Source organism: Spermophilus citellus (assembly GCF_964194105.1).
Source record: "Spermophilus citellus genome assembly, chromosome: 17".
Taxonomy (NCBI): Eukaryota; Metazoa; Chordata; class Mammalia; order Rodentia; family Sciuridae; genus Spermophilus; species Spermophilus citellus.
This window is the reverse complement of record NC_138199.1, coordinates 51,692,729-51,711,705: the sequence shown is the minus strand read 5'-3', so window position 1 is coordinate 51,711,705 and position 18,977 is coordinate 51,692,729. Positions and strand designations below refer to the sequence as shown.

General features: G+C 51.6%; 2 protein-coding genes across 8 annotated transcripts in view; one reads left to right on the top strand and one right to left on the bottom strand.

Moving 5' to 3' along the window:
* Positions 1 to 5,217, top strand: part of SRCIN1 (SRC kinase signaling inhibitor 1) — a 64,215-nt gene extending 58,998 nt beyond the window's left edge. For 2 of the 3 annotated variants that reach the window (XM_081271250.1, XM_081271249.1), the window contains one exon: positions 1,839 to 5,216. In XM_081271250.1, the coding sequence (XP_081127376.1) occupies positions 1,839 to 1,973 (135 nt within the window). In that variant the 3' untranslated portion in view covers positions 1,974 to 5,216. Of the gene's footprint in view, positions 1 to 1,838 lie in introns of all 3 variants that reach the window. The other variant, XM_081271248.1, reaches the window with a different exon arrangement.
* A 6,606-nt stretch (positions 5,218 to 11,823) lies between these two features.
* The window catches only part of ARHGAP23 (Rho GTPase activating protein 23), a 72,797-nt gene continuing 65,643 nt past the window's right edge, over positions 11,824 to 18,977 (bottom strand). For all 5 annotated transcript variants that reach the window (XM_081272669.1, XM_081272670.1, XM_081272667.1 and 2 more), the window contains one exon: positions 11,824 to 14,237. In XM_081272669.1, the coding sequence (XP_081128795.1) occupies positions 13,209 to 14,237 (1,029 nt within the window). In that variant the 3' untranslated portion in view covers positions 11,824 to 13,208. The remainder of the gene's footprint in view (positions 14,238 to 18,977) is intronic.

The window sequence follows — 18,977 nt, the reverse complement described above, 5'->3', positions numbered from 1 at the left end:
CGGCAACACGCTCCCGGAAGGCAGTGTGCCAAAGACCAAAGCTTGCAAAGACCGAGGCCCTTGAAAATGCTGAAGGGAAGGAACAGAAAGCGCTTTTAACTAGAAAGACCAGAGTTTAGAACAAAGCCAACAGCCAGGAGGGGACCAGCACCTTGCTTGGGGACATGGCGAGATGTGAAGAGACTCCAGGGAGGGAGTGGAGAAGCTCTCTCCCCTCCCTGCTTTGCAGAAAGAAATTTAATGGGGAAGGCTAGAGCAGGGGCGGGGGCTTAGCCCAAGGTAAGTGACAGACTGTAAGAGAGCTCCTGGTCGCCTTTAGATGAGTGTCTTTGAGACCAGATTCTGGAGCCTGGTGAGGGCCAGCTTGTCTCATGGCAGTAGGCAAAGGATGCACGAATCCAGCGACCCTGTGGCTGCTGCCCTGGAACCTTTGAGGAATGGAAGACCAACCACAGTGAAGAGGAGGAGGGCCAGAAAACCCACACTGTAGCCTCAGCTTTCATAAAGAGGAAATGCAGGCTGCAAACTGCAGTGTAATAAAGCCCGGATAAATTGCTGGCCAGGGCCATTTCTGTGCTCGTGGAAGAACAAATGGTGATCACCAGCCACAGGGTGGTTCCCTGAGAGCCAGGAAGACCAGGCTTCCTGTGTCCCTGCTGGCTGCAGGAGGCAGGACTTGCTTGAGACTTGCAAGGCACCTGGGAGAGCCTACCCCACAGCTGGGGACAACATAGGTCCTTGGGAAATGGAGTGACCGACCGTGCCCAGATATAAATTCAGGAAGGTCTCCGGTGATAAGCCACAGTCTTATCTTTTCAGTCACGTTCTTAAACTATCAAAGCTGTTAGTAGCTAAGCGAGTCCAGAAGTTGCGGGGAGAAAGCCTGGTCTGTGTGGTCCTCACAGAGGATTCCAAAATTAAACACCCGGGCACCTGCTTAAAATGCACATTCCCAAACCCACATCAGAAACATTCTGGAGGGGGACCCAGGAATCTGCATTTGTGACACATGTCCTAGAGATGATGCAGATGGTTCTTGAACCACCCTATGGAGACCACAATTTCGGAGGTCAAGCCGCCAGGACCAGTAGAGATGCAGAGTCTCTGGGAGGTGGGAGGAGGGTGAGCAGCTGGTTCTGCCCGTCAGTGCTGGCCAGTGAAAGCAGGACACTTCTTGACGGAGTGGCCTCTCCACTTGCGGGGGTGGGGTGTCTTCCAGTGCTGAGAGGGAGGCTGGGTGCTGGGTGCTGGGTGCCTTCTTTCCCAGAGTCCCAGGCAGGAGTTCTTTGGGGAGGTGTTCCCCAAGAGAACAAGCTGATTCCTGTTTCCACCAGGATCCTTCTGCTTGGTACCTATCACCTGCTGAGGTGCAAGAGGGTCCCTGAATGCTGGGCTGGGCTGCTGGCCCCCTCTGCCTCCCACTCTGGAGGGCTTGCACCCCTGTCGCAGCTAACGGTTCACTTCTTCTCCCTCCCCTCCCCCAACCCTCTCCTACCCGCTTATCCCCTCGCCTACCCCGGGCTCTCTTGTGCTCCTCTGGTGTCTCTCTCCTGCCTTCTCTCTTTCCTATCAGTGACCACGACGGACCCCACTCTGGTTTCTGGGCCCTTTGTTCCAACCCCTGCCCCTCCCCCACCTTTCTGCCCCTGCAGAGCCCTCCCCCTGCCACTCAATTCAGGCGACTGCCTTCTCCAGATGCCCCTCTGGTTTCTTGCTTTTGCAGTTCATTTTCTCTTGGATTTGTGGAGGTTTTCCATTTTTTTCAAAACTTCAGCTGGGGGCCAGCATGAAGGCTCTCCTTTGCTCTCTCTGACCCCTGACCCCTGTTTTTGTTCCAGGCCACTAAACCATCTAAAGAGATGAGCGGGTCGAATGAGACCTCAAGCCCAGTCTCAGAAAAGCCCTCGGCTTCCAGAACCTCCATCCCTGTATTGACTTCCTTTGGGGCAAGGAATTCTTCCATCTCCTTCTAGAAGCCCCTCACGCCTCCACCCCAGCCTGTCTTCTCCCTCGCTCCCGTCATCTCTCCCTACTCTGCTTTCCTCCATCCCCCCACCCTGTTCTCCAGACCTGGGAAGGGTTGTCATGGGTGTGGCCCTCCTCAGCTCCCCGTCCTCATCCCTCAATTGGTGTTTTTGGTTTTTTAAATGATTCACTTTTAATTATCTTTTTTTAAAAAACAAAACAAAACAGTACAATTAAAAACCAAACACACCACCTTCCTTTGACTTCCTGTTCCCAGATGGCCTTCTCCTGGCCCACTTCCTTTCATCTTCTCTCCCTTTTCTCTTTCGCCACTCGTCCTCCCGAGTCCATCCTGAGTTCCTGCTCCCTGCCTCCTTCCCCACCTTCCCCCCAACTTCCCAAGAACACTCCAAACAAACTCTGAGCCACGGAGACTTGGAGCGGCGAGAGGTCCCTCTCCTTTTCCTCCGAACCTTCCTGGAGGAACCTGTGGACATTGGACCAACCCCGGCATCAGTCTGGAAGATGGGACGAGGGAGGTCCTGGCCCTGGAGATGCCCCACTCCCTGTCCAGCCTCCATGAGACTGAACACTGCTGCTACTCTGCTCCCTTCCTCTCGCCCCCAGTGGGCCTGGAGGCAAGACGGACAGGACCAGCCAGAGAGGAGGCCCAAGTCTTAGGCAGGTTGTGAGGCCAGGCAGCCAAGGCCACATAGCATCCTGCTTGGGTAGGGGCTGGCCTGTGCTAATGGAGGAAGGAAGCCCTCAGACTGCTGGTGTGGAGGCTGGGTGGAGGGAGGCCTGCCACTGGGGCCCTACCTTGGGAGAGGGCAGCCCCGGGAGGGGCATTTGGTACTTTTAGTTTCCTAATTTAGCACTTTAAATGCCATTAACTTATTTAATGGGGGTGGGGAGGGCAAGATTGAAGGGCCTAGAAAATTAAGTCTGAAGGCCCGGAGGGTGGGAAGGGTCTGGTTGTGAGGGATATGGGGAGAATAGAGAAGGGATTGATTGGTGGGGGGCAGTGAGGACAGCTCTGACCCCTCGGGTGGGGTGATCTGCCCTTCAACCATCCTCATTGTGATTTGAGGGTTTTCAGGGAGAGGATGAGATGTGCTTTCTCCATGGGGATCTGGTGACCACTGGTGAGATGTTTGAGGGTCCCCAAGTCCTGAGCAGCCAGCCAGTGTCCCTGCCTGTGACTGCCCTGACCCGCAGAGGCCTTGGGCAGTGAAGACTGGCTTTTGGCCAGGCCCTGGAGACTGGAGGAGAGGCTGATGATTTGGGTTCTCAGTCCTGGCCCCCCAGGGGGCACAGAAAAGGGCTGGCAGGGAGACTGGGGAGGGGAGGGAGGAGGGAGGCGGCTCCTAGGGCACAGGGTTGGGATCTGGAGCACAAAGTGCAGTAAGCACAGGGAGGGGGCGTTGGGATTCGTCCCCAGTAAGCACAGAAAGAAGGAGCCACTGAAGGGCACAGACCCCAAGACCCTGGGGCCTGGCAGGGCAAGGTCAGCACTGGGGGGGGGTTGCCGGGGGGGAGCTTCTGAGGGAGGGGAACTGGGTTGTGTTTCTTCATTGTTTTTGTTTTTGTTGGTTCATCCTTGTTTTTTAGCTTTGGATCATTTTTGTACCAAGGCAAGCAAGCCTTTTTGAAAAATAACAAAGAAGAGGAAAAAAAAATATCCCTCCCGGAAAAAAAAAAAAAACAACCTAGAAAATAGGGGAAAAAAAGGACCTCATAAATGATGCAATTACTTTTAATTGCAGGCAACTCTTTACATTTAAGTGAAGTGTCTTAACATTTTATATTGTTTTAAAAATATATTTACATATTATATATATATAATATACGTAATATAAATATATATAAATATTTAAAAAAAGAAAAAAAAGAAAACCACGGCCCTCTCTCCCTGGCCGCTGTTTGGCGGGGGAGGGGGGTGGGGTGGGCACATTGGTCTGGCTTCTGTGGTCCAGTGACATGGTTGGGTTTGATTTGGCTGTACAGAGACCCCCTGACTTGGGAGGGGAGGGGGGAGTGGTGCCCCCTCCTCCCTCCACTCCATTACTCTTTGCTTGCTATTCTTCGCTTGTCCCCACACCCACCTCAGCCTGTGACCTGAGTGTGTGCCCCACCGTCATTGTCCAGAGTTGAATGTCCCTTTGTGGGGGGAGGGGGAGATGGGGGAAGTGTCCATCCATGCAGGGGCAGATGGAGGGAGCCATGTCCCGCCCCGCCCGTCCCAGTAAAACCCAGTGGGATTTTCACCTTTCTTCACTTTGGTTCCTGTGCATTTATGGGCTGGGAAGCATTTGTGTGGGATTGTGTGCAGCCTCCGTGTTTGTGTGTGCGTGTGCGTGTGCGTGTGCGCACTGGCACAAACTGACTTACCCATGTGTGTAGATGCATGGGACGTGCATGCACAGGAATGGCCTATTGTGTGCATGGGGAGGTGTGTACACGTAGGTGCAGGTAACCTGTTTGGGCATCAGCACACGCCTGTCTGCACATTAGTGTGAGAGGAGCTTTGCATGTGGGCACATGTGTAGTGTGTGCGCGGACATGCCTGGCTGCAAGAGACCTGTCTGGGGCCACATATGGACAGAGGTGTGTACATGGAGGTGCATGTGACCTGTGCCTGTGGGTGCATATGTATGCATGTGTGTGCTGGTGCAGACCCAGGAGTGTGGGAGTACCTGTGTGTGTGTGTGTGTGTGTGTGTGTGTGTGTGTGTGGAGACGTGTGTGTGTCCCCTCATCCCTGCACCACTCTCCCTGGCTCCCTTCCAGAGCCCTCCGTCCCCACTGGCCCCTCAATGCCCGCCGCACGTCACCCCCCCAGCTGCATGCGCCTTGCTTCTCTGTCCATCAGTGTGTGCTTGACCAAGAGAAACTAAGCTGTCTGGGGACCCCTGTACCAGGTCCCCGCCCCTGCCCACTGTGCTGTGTTACTCGCATGGGGGGGTTTCTCTCCTGCCCTTTCCACAATATGCTGTTTCCCCAAGAGCCTCAAAGCTCTGAGCGGGGTCCCAGGTGGGGCCCCCCAGGGGCCAGCCCCAGCTCCGCACCTGCCCCATTCCCCCGTAGGGCCCGTGTTGGTGTAGCAGTGATGGCTTCTGTGGATATTCTGTGACCCCTGTTGGTGTAACTTGACAATTTTTAAATGGAAAAGGGTTGCTGTGTTTTCTGTCTCTTTTTTAATGTCCTTTTTTCTTCTCCCCACCTCCCTGCTCTTCTTTTTTGGTTTTTCTAGCCAAGTGTTTGGGGCTTTAATAAAACTTGTTTTTTTTTTTTCTCCTGGATCTCTGCCCATTGGCTGCTGCCTCGTTATTTCTCATCCTCACCCTTAGGGTTTAGAAGGAGCTGGGATAACGGGCAGAGGGTAGGAATTCTGGGCAGCCAGAGCCCTCACAGTTGGCAGGTGGGTAAGTAAGGAGAAGTGGCCGTGGGGCTGGCACTGCCCCAAGGGCCATAGGAACAAATACCACCTCAGATACTGAAGAGGGACCCTACGAACTTAGGGGCCAGTTCCTGGCTCAGCAATCCAGGAGGTGCCCCCCAAATCCTCTCAACCATCAGTGAAGTAGCTCTGGGTGCTCCTTACATTCCAGTGACCAAGCCAGCACTCAGAGCTGTTGGGCATTTCGCCCTGCGTCACACAATAGGAAAACATAGGCTCAGAATTGAAACCCAGCTCTGCCTGTTCCCAAACCCAGTGCTTTCTCCAAGAAACCAAGTAGGATTGAATTACCCCTGGGTGGGTTTCAGCCTCCTGTCCTCTGGTGGGATGACCCTTCATGGGGTTCCCCATCTTTTCCAGAGCAGCAGCTTTCAGATTTCTGTACTTGTAACATGAATACTGCGCCTTGCATCTCCACCTCCATGCTTCGGGTGTGTGCATGCGTGAGCAAACACTGTCAACTACCTGGATGTTCTACTGGGGTTGTTGGGGGTTTTTTTTGTTTGTTTGTTTGGTTGGTTTTTTTTTTTTTTTTGATTCCAGAGGTTGCACCAATGTTCTAAGTGTCCTGGAGACTGCCCTTCTAGGTGTTGTCCCACTTGGCTGCAGTCTGGCGTTATTGGATCTCTTCTACCTGCCTCTTCCCACAAAAAAAAAACAAAAAACACGCACATACACACACACACACAAAAAAAAAAAAAAAAAAAAAAACATGACTTGGGGCTGGGGTGGTGGCTCCGTGGAGGAGCACTTGCCTCACTTGTGTGAGGCACTAGGTTCGATTCTCAGTGCCACGTATAAATAAATAAAGGTCCATCACCACCCCCCCAAAAAATATTAAAAAACACAAATAAAACCCCCATGACTTGTCTCATAAGGTAATGACAGTGTCTTGCAATCCTGAGCTCCTTAAAGCCCCAGTGTCTTTTCTTTTTGCTAAAGTCCCCTTTGGAGCCAGGGGCTGGGAATCTGCTGTCTGCTGGGAATGCCCACTGCGTGAGACCCCTCCTGTCAAGGCCCCCAGAAGCTCTACAGACCTCTTCCTACCCACAGCTCATCCCTTTTGTTGTTGTTGTTGTTGGTACTGGGGATTGAACTCGGGGGCACTCGACCACTGAGCCACATCTCCAGCTCTATTTTGTATTTTATTTAGGGAGAGGGTCTCACTGTGTTGCTTAGTGCCTCGCTTTTGCTGAGGTTGGCTTTGAACTTGAGATCCTCCAGCCTCAGCCTCCCGAGCCGCTGGAATTACAGGTGTGTGCCACCACACCCGGCTCATCCCTGTGTTCTTTAGCATGTCAGCAGACCCTGTCTTCCTTCTCTATCCTATTCCCAGAAAATTGGGACAGTAGCCAATGCCTCCCTCCTTTATCTCCCCAAATCATCACGCCATGCATGGACAGTTCAAGATCACAGAACAAATGGAACCCTCAGCCGCAGGCCAGGGATTATGCCAGACACTTCACTCAGCCTTCAAATGCCCTTGCAGGTGAATTCCCTGCTCCCTGGAACCATGGGGTCTTTACAGGAAGCCAGCCAGAAAGCAGGAACACACCTAGCCAATTGTGGCAGGTGGCAAGCAGTGGCCTGTAAGGAACAGGCCTGTGACAATTGTGGCAGTGAGTGGTGGCGACGTCCTCAGGATGACCAGGCTGAGGTCACATCTGAGTGGAGACCTTAAGAATGAGGCGTGACTTTGTAGGAGCTGGTGGCTGAGGGTCTGTCCAAGGCTGAAGGCCCCAGGGTGGAGAGGAATGGGTTCTAAGAAAATGAACCAAAAAGCCAAGCAGGAAGGTCAGGTGGTGGGTCGAAGCCCCACCAGGTTCGGTTGTGGGCTGGGGTAAGGCAGGTGGATCTCATCTCAGAGCCATGGGAAGCGATCGGAGGGTTTTCCGTAGGAAAGTGTTGTATCTGACCAAGTATTTCAGAAGTTCCCTCTGGCTACAGCGATGGAGAGGAGGAGCAGGTAAAAGCAGGAAGCCACCATGCAGCTGACAACCCCGGGGCTGAGGAAGGGCAAAGAGAGGGTCAGTTGTAGATCTAAAGCAACGGAGCCAGAATGCAACCCAGGACGCATCCTCCCCACAGCTGGCCTTCATTAATAATACTGTATGTTACTAATCTTGGATGTCTATGGAGTGCTCATTTAATCTAATGATTTGGGCAGGAGATTGTGTTATCTCTATTTTACTAGTGGAGAAGGCCGAGCAAAGCAAGGGTTGGAGCGAGATCAGATAGGCCTCAGAGCTCCAGTTCTAATGGGCTGGGCAAAAATAGGAGCCTGAGAAGGCCCTCATCTTGGGTACATCTCCCCTGGGACCCACCCTCAGCATTTTCTTCCTGTTTTATTATTATTATTATTAATACCAGGGATTGAACTCAGGGGCACTCAACCACTGAGCCACATCCCCAGCCCTGTTTTGTATTCTACTTAGAGACAGGGTCTCACTGAGTTGCTTAGCATCTTGCTTTTGCTGAGACTGGAATTACAGGCATGTGCCACTTTATTATTTTTTTTATTTTTAAGAGACAAAGTTTTACTATGTTGCCCAGGCTGGCCTCCAACTCCTGGGCTCAAGCAACCCTCCTTAGCCTCATGAGCAGCTGGGACTATAGGTGTGGTTACCACACCCAGGCTAGTCTCTCCCTTTTTGATATTTGAGTGTCATAAGCACTCCCTGAACTCAGAGTGAGCTCTATCCACAGGGTTAAAGCCTTGGGCCTGTGGCTTCTATGCCACTTAACAGGCAACAGGTTCCTTGAAGGTCACTGATGTTGACAGATTGACACCACAACGGCACACCTGGCAGGAGGCCCCATCCCACAACCCTGGTCACCACCCCAGAAATCTCAAAATGCCCCCACCTTGCTTTAGCTCAGGCTGATAGTTATGGTTCCTCTATAGGTTTCTGCCAGAAGGTCAGGAGAACACCTTAGTCCTTTACTTCAACTCTAGTAGATTTGGAATTTCCTCCCCCACAAAAAAACTCTTCCCCTGAAGCATCGAACCTCGATGGACAGGCAGAGCTGGTTTTAGAGCACAGTCTGTTGTTTGTCTTTGGGGCTTTATTGAGATATAGTTTACACACCATAAAATTCACCCATTTAAAACCTACAGTTCAGTGGTTTTTAGTATGTTCTCAGATATGTGCAGCCATCACCATGATCTAATTCTAGAACAGTTTCAACATTCCCAAAAGAAACTCTGACCCTTAACAATCATTCCTCATTCCAGCTCCTTCCTCTCTGCCCCCTCCTGGTCCCCACCCCCAGGCCTCCATAACTGCTCATCTACTTTGACTCTCTGGAGTTGCACATTCCAGACACTTCCACAAATGGAGTTATACAACATATGGTTTTTTGTGATTCGCTTCTTTCTTTTTTGGTACTGGGGATTGAACCTGGGGGTGCTTTACTCCTGAGCCACATCCCTTTTTATTTTTATTTTTTTTTTTAAGAGAGAGAGTGAGAGAGAGAGAGAGAGAGAGAGAGAATTTTTTAATATTTATTTTTTATTTCTCGGCGGACACAACATCTTTGTTGGTATGTGGTGCTGAGGATCGAACCGGGTCGCACGCATGCCAGGCGAGTGCGCTACCGCTTGAGCCACATCCCCAGCCCTCCCTTTTTATTTTGAGACAGGTCTCTAAGTTGCCCAGGCTGGCTTTCAATTTGCAATCCTGCTTCAGCCTCCCAAGTTGTAGGATTTCAGACAGGCACCACAGTGCCTGGCTCCTGAGACTGGCTTCTTTCTGGCATGTTTTCAAATGTCATGGCATGAATCAATACTTCACTCCTTATTTATTTACTTAGTTAGTTATTTCTAGTACCAGGGACTGAACCCAGGGGTGCTCAACTACTGAATCACGCCCCCAGTCCTTTTTTATTTTTTATTTTGAGAGAGGGTCTGACTAAGTTGCTTAGGACCTTGCCCAGTTGTTGAGGCTGTCCTTAAACTTTTGATCCTCCTGTCTCAGACTCCTGAGTTGCTGGGATTACAGGGGTGTGCTGCTATGCCCGACTTGTACTTCATTTCTTTTGCAGCTAAATATGTTCCATTGTATGGATTTCCATTTTAAGTTGTTTTTCTTTTATGTTCATCAATTGATGGACATTTAGGTTGCTAGTATGTGAATGTTCAAGTACAAGGTGGTTATTTTTGTGTGTGTGTGTGTGTGTGTGGACATGTTTCAGTTCTCTTGGGTCCATATCCAGGAGGAGAATTATTGGGTTTATAGTAGCTCTTAGTTCACATTTTGAGGAACTGCCAAACTGTTTTCCAAAGCAGCTGCTACTTTGTGGTCTGACCACCTATGTACACGGGTTCTAATTTCTCCACATCCTTGTCAAAACTTGTTATTGTCTGTCTTTTCCACTTCAGCCATCTTCAGTGTGTGACCTCATAGCTCATTGTGGCTTTGATTGGCATTTCCTTTATAAGGAATGATGTTGGGCATCTTTTCATGTGTTTATTGTGTGTATCTTCTCTGAAGAAGTATCTTTTTAAATCATTTGCTCATATTTATTTTTACTTTTAAATTCATATTTATCTACCTATTTGTTTATTGGTATTAGGGATTGAACTCAGGGATGCTTTACCACCTAGCGACATCTCCAGCTTTTTAAATATTTTATTTAGAGACAAAGTCTAAGTTGCTTAGAGCCTCACTGAATTGCTGAAGCTAGCTTTGAACTCAAGGACCCTCCTGCCTCAGCCTCCAAAGTTGCTGGGATTAGAGATGTGTGCCACCACACCTGACCCTAAAATAGATATTTTCTAATGTATCTTTTAAATTCCCTTCTTGTTTCATTTACAATGTTTTCTTAGTTATTTTCTTAGTAGATGCCCTGGGGATCCCAATTAGCATCTTAATTTCTAGTTAAACTCTAAAATAATCTAGCTTGGATTAATAGTAAATTTTAATATTTATTTATCTTTTTAGTTTTCGGCGGACACAACATCTTTGTTTGTATGTGGTGCTGAGGATCAAACCCGGGCCACACACATGCCAGGCGAGCGCACTACCACTTGAGCCACATCCCCAGCCCAATAGTAAATTTTAATAGTTTATAAAAACTTTGCTCCTTTGGCTGCACTCTGTCCCCACTCCTTCATACTGTCATTACAAACTACACCATTACATGACAGCACAGTTTTATAACTACTGCTTTATGCAATCGTCTTTTAAAGACATAGTTGAACACAGAATTACAACAAAAATATACCATCTTTCATAATATCTATGAAGTTATCCTTATGTGTTTTTTTTTAACTTTTTTAAGTTGTTGATGGACCTTTATTTTTTATTTATTCATTTATATGTGGTGCTGAGAATCGAACTCAGTGCCTCATGCATGCTAGGAAGTGCTCTACCACTGAGCCACAACCCCAGCCCCCCTTACTGTTTTTTTTTTTCTTTTCTTTTTTAAAATTTCTTCATGTGGATTCAAGTTACTCTCTGGTAGCTCCATTTTAGCTCAAAGGTTCACTCACCATGTTTATATGGCAGACATGCCAGCAATAATTCTTATGAGATGTCTTCATTTCTCCTTTATTTTCAAAAGACAGAGAACAAGGGTTTGAACTATTTTCATTCAAAGCCTACCACAGTCTGCAGAAGCTGACCCAGTGGGGGGTAACAGCACGCCTGTGTCTTCAGCTTGGACTTAAGACTTATCCACCCACTTCCTTGAAGAATGAGTGACCTGGGGCACATTAAGTCACTGCTCTGAGCCTCAGTTTCCTCACATGTAAAACGGAGATAACAATGGTGTTGAGCTCAGGGGAGTTGGGGATTGGTTTCACCATTAAAGCCCTGGGGTGTTGGGGGAGGGCAAGGGGATTCAGTGACTGAGCTTCCCCCAGTCTACATTCCCTCTCCTGCTCTTCCTCTCTTAGAGGACACCAGGCTCCTCAGAGGCAGCCTGGAAATAAATGGCAGGGCAACTAGAGAGCCATGAAGAAAGCCACCCATGTTATAAGCTTATACATGTGATTTGGACAACCGGCAAGCCCCACACAGTCCTTTCCCAATATAATCCAGGCCCGGGGTGCCCATGACAGCTGGACCAAACCTCCTGTCTGCCGGGCAGCACCTGAGACCATTTTGAAGGTCCGGGCCAACCTGAGAAATAATCTACAGAAAAAAAGAGCAGACGCTCAAGGCAGCAATGAGAAAAACTGCTGCCCCTCCAACTTGTGTCTGTGCCTATGTCACTGCTCATACTAGTCTCCCTGGACACTTGCAAAAGCCCATCAGGAGAAATAGGTTTGCCTCCACCTGGTCCAGCCCATTTCCTCCTTTCTTGGGCCTGGTACTCACCTGTCCCCCATCACAAGCCCTGCTCTGTCCCACTCCTCCCTCCAAAACAAGTGACACTGATGACTTGTGCCTCAAGGAAGGTCATTTATTTCCAAGATATAGACTGTACTTTTAAGACAGGACTTTTCAGAAGCAGGAAATCTTAGTTGTTGCTTAGAGAAGTGTGTCAAGGACACAGTGAAAGGACCCATGCGGAGGTGGGGGGAGGGCTTTATCCAACACTGTTACAACACTTTTTTAAATGAGCAAAACATCTTTAAAAATCCTTATAAATTCTTTATAATATGTTACACATTTAGAGACAATATTTACAATAAAAGGCTGGGAGAGGGAGGAGACAGAAATCTACTTTACAGCAAATTTTTGCATAAAACAAGGACTGACCGAGGTGGCTTGGGGGGGGTGTTCACAACCCCACCTGGGCTTTCCCTGGAATGAGAAAGGGGGGGGGGCTGGTGATCTGAGGTTTATTTACAACGTGAAAGGGGCTAGTGAGGGCTGGTCCCGCCCATCCTGCAGGAACAGCTCAGTTCAGAACCCAAAAATCACTGATATAGACACCAGGGGTGTTCTTGAATATTCCCCTCCTTAAGAGAAAGTGGGGTCTGCGTGCCTGAGCAGTGGAAGGAACAGGCACAACTGGAAGAACAAAAAGGAGGGAGGTACCAGCAGGGGCCCGAGGACCCTCCTCAAACTGGGCAACAAGGAGTTAGTTCCCCGTGGTAAAAGAGCTTGTGGGGGTGACTTAAGAGGTTGGCAAGAGTGTGTAGGGGATGTGACCCCTGGTGAGGGTTTACAGTCCCGTCTTTGCAGAACGGCCCCAATCCCTTCTCTGGCACTGAGAAGCAGGGGCAGGATCCCTGTAGGCACCAAAGGCAGGGAACCTGGGAGCACATGGGAGGACAGGTGGGAGTGAGGGCAGAAGTTGCTACTGGAAACACCTTTGGACAGTGACACACACACACACACCACACAGACGCCCATTTCCCCCCAGGGGCACCCCTCTCCTCTCCCCAGACATACATACATACACCCCGCTTCCTTAGCTACGAGCTATTGGCGGGAGGGGCAGAGGAAAGAAGCAAAAAGCCAGTGTCACCCGCGACCTTTCCTTTAGTCTGAAACTTGGGGGTTTCGGACTAAATCCACACCCCATGGTCAACAAGGGTCTCTAAGTGAAGCCATAGCAAGCCCAGAAGGGCACACTCAAGTCACATGTTCAGGGCACACGGACCTCAGCAGCCCCTTCCCTCTCCCCACCGCCGGCTCCCGCCAGTGGTCCAGCTGGGGTTTCTCCCCTGCCCACCGCTCCTCAACTCCGGCACACAAACCAGAGACGCCTGCGGCCCGGGGCGGCACCCAGGGGCTACAGGAGAGTGAGTGCAAGCCAAGGAGACCCCAGTTCCCCAAGGGGCTCGGGGAGGACTGGAGTCCGAGGGGCGTGCGAAAGGGAAAAGGGTGTCACAGACACTGATGGAGGCGGGAGGCGGTCGAACGGCGTGGGGGCTGGCTCTGCAGGGCCGCCAGGTCTCCTGGTGGCAGCGAGGCGGCGGACGATGAGGCCCGCGCCTTGGTGGATTCTAGGCTGCTGAGGCCGGAGTCCTTGTTGTCACTGTGTGCCCGCGCACCCGTGGGCTCCGGCCCCCCACCTCCACCCAGCTCCTTCCATTCGTTGAAGTTGAGGTCGGTCAGAGGGCTCTGCACCACCACCGTGTGGCGGCGCCAGCTGCTCCGGCGCCGCCGCGTCTCAGGCGACAGTGGCCGCCGCAGCCGCACCGCCAACATGTCGTCGGCCGTACCGCGAAGGCGCAGCCGCAGCGCCTCCATGCGCGAGGGCCGCGAGCCCAGCGCCGCCGCGGCCGCCGGGGGGCGCAGCGACTCCTGGCTGCTGGACGAGGCCGAGCCCGGTAGCTCTGGGGCGCGGGCGACTCCTCGGCCCGCGCCCGTGCCCGCGCCCTCGGCGTCCGGGCGGCTGCGGGACAGGCGGCGCCGCGCCAGGGTGTCGCAGGGTATTAGGTGGTGCGAGCTGAAGGAGGGCCGGCGCACCAGGCGACCCCCCGGGCCCGCGCCACCCTCCGTGTCCGTCTCCACGTGGCTCAGCTCGCTGCGCTCGTCGTCCGCCTCGTCCCCCGCCCCCGCCCGCCGGACCCCGGCGCCCGAACACACGCTGCGGTCCATGGTGGACAGGGTGGAGTAGCCCGAGACGATGGAGCGCGTGTCCGCGGCCGGCCGCTCCTCTGGTGCTGCCGGGGGGCTGAGGCGCCCGGGGGCCTCGGGGGCAGTGGCGCTAGGCAGCTGCCCCTCTGGCCGCTCCGGGGGTCCCGGCGCCGGCGCCACGGGCTTGTGTGCCTCCTGCTCCGAGTCGTCGTCGGTGCTGCTGCCCAGCCCCCGCGCCTCCCGCCGCTTCTTCCGCTTGCGGTTGACCGCCGAGATGAAGGAGATCGCCAGCATCTCCCGGGCATAAGGCTCCTTCTTGGGGGCCCACGAGCCCTGTAAGGGGAGACAGGTCAAGGTGAGGAGTCGGGGCTTGATGGCCTCAGAGCCCTCTACACTCACACCATACACCCTCCTCAACAGACCCAGACCAAATCGGAATCCATAAGGGCATATAAGACGTTCCTCCTCCATCCTTGTGTTAGCTGAATGGTCACCATCCTTGCGGAGACCACTCCAGCCCCTCCGCCATCCGAGGCCTTCCCAGCACCTTAATCCAGCTCGCAGATTTTTCAGGGAACTGGGGCGGGTCCCCCACCCGCCTCCGAGTTCTATATCCATCCCTAGATAAACCTTTTTAGACACAGCCCTGCTATAGTCTCTCCACAGTGCCTAACACTTGACAGTTGGAGCCCAGTTCACATACACAGTCCTGGTTGGAATCACCAAAGCTCCCTGAACACTAATCCCGGTGCCAAGCAAACACCCAAGTTCCCTCTCCACTCACCCCGTTTGGGAAACCTGCAATTCCACCTACACAGCAAATTCCACCTACACAGGGCTCAAATACACTTTCTCCTTTTCCCACCCAGCCAATCCCCAGCCCCAGATCAATCCAACTGCCAGCTGGCTGCCAAAAATGCCTGAAGAATCCTGTACAGTGGACAGTTTGCATGGGAGCCTCTCCTTCCACCCCTAGCTGGGTCCACTGGCCTCTCCTCCACCAGCCCATCTGCTGAACCCTGGGGGTTTTGGTGAGGGCCTCCCACCATCTCCCAGAGTAACCTATGCTGCCCACCATAGTAGCCTCCTGGACCCTGCTTTTCATCCTCCCTTTCTGGCCTCCTGCTCCTTTTGGGGGAGTTCCCAGAACCCTGTTTTCCACTCCCCTGGAAAATAATGTTAGCAAACAACACTGCACAAGGCCGCACTGTCCTACTCCACTCTTTCCTTTGAGCTCCAGAATTCCTCTTCCACCTGCAAACCCATCTCTACCTGGGTGTCTCCTGGCACCTCAAAACTCACCCATCTGGGTCCATGTTGTTCTGCCTGCCCCAAACTGCCTCCATTCCTGTTCCTGACCTTAAGGTGGCCTTGTGACTCCCCCCTCTCTTTGCTCCTCTCAATTCTCCTGAGGAGGGTCAATGGCCAGCTCATCCTCAGTGTCCTCTTGTATGTTCTCACTCTGCCTTTTCCAGGCCATTCTTCCCCTCCTAATAGGGCTCCTGACTCCATCCTTGCTCCACCTGATCTCCCCTCCTCCAGAGCCCTCTGAAGCAAGAATCTGATCTCCTCTCAGCTTCGCTCCAGACTTGCATGGCCCCACCCTCATTGGGACAATTCCTGGGGTACACATGGAGCCCTTCACAGTCGCCCCAACCTCCCCAGGATAGTGCCCTGACCTGGACCCAACCCAGCCTTTACGCTGGTGATACTGCCCTACCAACCCTTTGAGTCACATGCCCTTTAACATTTCTGGCAACCATTAATGTCCCCTGGCCCTATTTGGTAGATCATCTGATCAAACTACCCTCTCATGCAATCTGGTTCTAGCACAGTGAAGTTAGAATGATCTCTTTCAGGGAATGCTGAGCCAGCACATTCACATAGAGGTCACGGGGACAATCGAGGGGAGGCTACTAGAAACTGGGGCTAGCAGAAGCAATGGGTGCCAATGACCAGAGCTGGATGTAAGTCATGGTAATCAACTTCTCCCCTGCCATAGTGGTCTTATGAGTGAGTGAGCCCTCTGTCACTAAGGTGTACAAGCAGCGGCTCCCTTGGAGAGGTAAAGGAGACCCCTGCACCAGACTCCAGTAGCCTTTCTTTGGTCCAGTGTATTCACCATGCCGAGCACCTGCTAGATATCACACGTGTGTATTTGGAACCTGGCCAGTGCTGCGAGACCTAAGCAGAAATGAGCCCAGTTTAACCAGCTACTGATTAGCTAGCTGTTTTTACCCATTGCTATGGAGTGAATTGTGTCCCTCCCAAAACTTATGTTGAAGTTCTAACCCCCAGTATGATGGTATTTGGAGATGAAACCTTCATTAAAAAATTAGGCTTCAGTGAGGTTTGAGTGCAGGGCCCTAATGATGGGATTAATGCCTTTACAAGAAGAGATACCAGTGAGTTTGCATGTGGTTTTCTCTTTCTCTCCCTTTTTCTTCCTCTGCCTTGTAAGGATACAGTGATAAGGTGGATGGCCCTCCACAAAGCAGAAAGGGAGTCCTCCCCACAAACCAACATGCTGGCTCCTTGATCTTGGATTTTTAGCCCCTAGAACTGGGGGAAATGTCTGTTATTGAAGCCACCCAGCCATAGTATTTTGTTATAGCAGCCTGAGCCAAGACACCTGCCCTGGCCGTCAGCTCTACTCTAATAGTTGTGGGTAGGGGTGGTGGTGGGGGTTTGTGGTGGGGGAAGGTTCTGTCTGGGGCAGGCTTGTTGTAATGGATTCTGTCTCAAAGGGCAGGCACTGGAGCAGGCAACTAGCTGGCTCTGAGACCTGAGGCAGGTTACCAAAGTTCTCCCTGCCTCTTTCCTCAACTGTAAAATAAGGCTGATGCTATCTCTAGCTCACAGGGCACTTGATAGGATTAATAATTCTGAGCACAGTAATGTAGCACGTGCTCAAAAAATGGCAGCTGTTGATATTGTTAGGGATTTTAAACTCAGCAATCAGTGAAAACAAGGGGCATCATTGGTGAGAGCTGAATTGCTGCCTTCACCAGCAAGCTAATCATCAGCCTTGGGCCTCCAGAGAAGGGCTCTGAAAGAATTTGCTACAGGATTTTTGTATGAAGGTCTTTCCGGAGCAGGGGTGTGTGGCTCTCCTGTCTCGTTGGCAGTGCTGGGGCTTGAACCCAGAGCCCGGCACATGCTAGGTGAGCTCTCTACCACTGAGCTGCATCCCTACACACACAATTTTATTCCAATTTTATTTTGAGACAAGGTCTTGCTAAGTTGCCCAGACCGGTCTTGAACTTGTGATCCTCCTGCTTTAGCTCCAAAGTAACTTGGATTAGAGGTGTGCATCACCATGCCCAGCTTACACAGCAATTTTTATTTTTTTTTTGGGGGGGGGTAAAGGGGATCTAATCCAGGGTCATGTGCATGACAGACAAGCACTCTACCATTGATCTACATCACCTGTCCTGTCCTGTGATTTCTGAAGGTGCCTTAAGACCCGAAGTGGAGGGGAATCCCTGCTTTCCACTGTCTGTGGTTAGCACAAATATTTTCATGGGGCCAGATAGTTCTCTTTCGGGAGCAGGGTCATGAGGAGGTTACTTGTGGGGCTTAGGACAGGATGAGGAACTTGTGGTGAAATGGATTGAGACAGTGGGAGAAGCCAGACAAGGTAAAACCGGGAGCCCAGCTTCCCCCTGCACCAGTGGGACCTTGGCCGGTGACTGAGCTGCACAGAGAGCTGAACAGGAGTGAGGAACCACCAGAGAAGACAAAAGGGTGCTCCTTCCCCAAGAATTAAGGTAACAGAGGAGCCTTCTGGTGTTAAGCTGGTGTGCCCCAGCCACCATGGTGGAACTAGGAGTGGCCTGTGATGTGTGCTGGCCACTGTCACATCAGGAACAGCCAGGACCATCCTCACAGGGAGGCAGCATGAGTGCGCAATTGTAATTTAGGGCACTGACCCAACTGGGTGTCCTGGGGACAGAACAGAGACAGGGCTGTTACGTCTAGAGCAGTGGTGTGTGATAGGCCTGGGAGCCCCCTATTCCAACAGAATCTTCCCTAGAATCTCAGCTGAGTCAGAAACAAAAAGAAGAGCAGCCCGGTCAGCCCCATGGCCTCCTGTGCACCTGCTGGTGGCGAAGACCCCACAGAGGCTCCCAGGAATGCAGCTGACAACGCCCACCTTAGTCAGGCAACAGAATCAGAGACTGTAGTGTCTCCAGCCTGTTCCCACCCATGGAGGCTCACAGCCTGGTGGGGGCCAGGCCCTGGTGCCCAAGGCAGCCCTTCCTGATGGCTGAAATGAGACACCTCAGGTTTTTAGATGCTTGGTGGCTCCTACCAGACTCTGACTCCCAGCATCTCATGGGTCAGACTACTGAGACCACCCGCTACACATATAACTCAACATCTGCCACCATGACGGCTATTCCTCTCTATTACTTAACAACCCGACAGCCATCTGTGCCTCTGTTTCTCAGGGGCTTGGTTGGCTGACTTAGGCTAAGGCCAAGAACAGATCTAATTCTGTGCCAGAAAATCCAGAATCACCCCAAGCTCCAAAGTGGAGAATCAGAACTCATGCCCCAGAGCATTCTCCAAGGAAAGAGACCATTTAATCAGTTCCCTATGCCTCGATGCCTTAGAACACGCCCAAACTTCCAGCCTTGGTTTTCCTATCTATAAAATGGGGAAGGTACAAAACTCAGGTCCTTTGTGAGGATAAAATGAAATAGACCTTAGTATAAAGTTCTCTACATAACTGCTGGCATCTAGCAGGTGCTCAAGAAATGTGGATTCACTTCTTGTCTCACCCTACTGATTCTGAGTAACTCATCAGAGTCACAGTGAAGACTGAGTAAGTCTATAACAATAAAGACCCACTTTCTGAAAGGCATGGTGACTAAAAAGAGGGCCCTCTAAGGGGTCCCCAGGAGAATGCAGGAGGCAGATAGGCCCAGAACCTATTTGTGCCTGGGGAGGCAGGAATCACATTTTCTGGAACCTCTAGTGAAGTGGTCTGTGAGCTGCTGGGAGGTTGGTGCTGTATCTACTGCACTTAGGGTGTGGTCACCTTCTGGCTAGGGGGCTGTCCTGGGA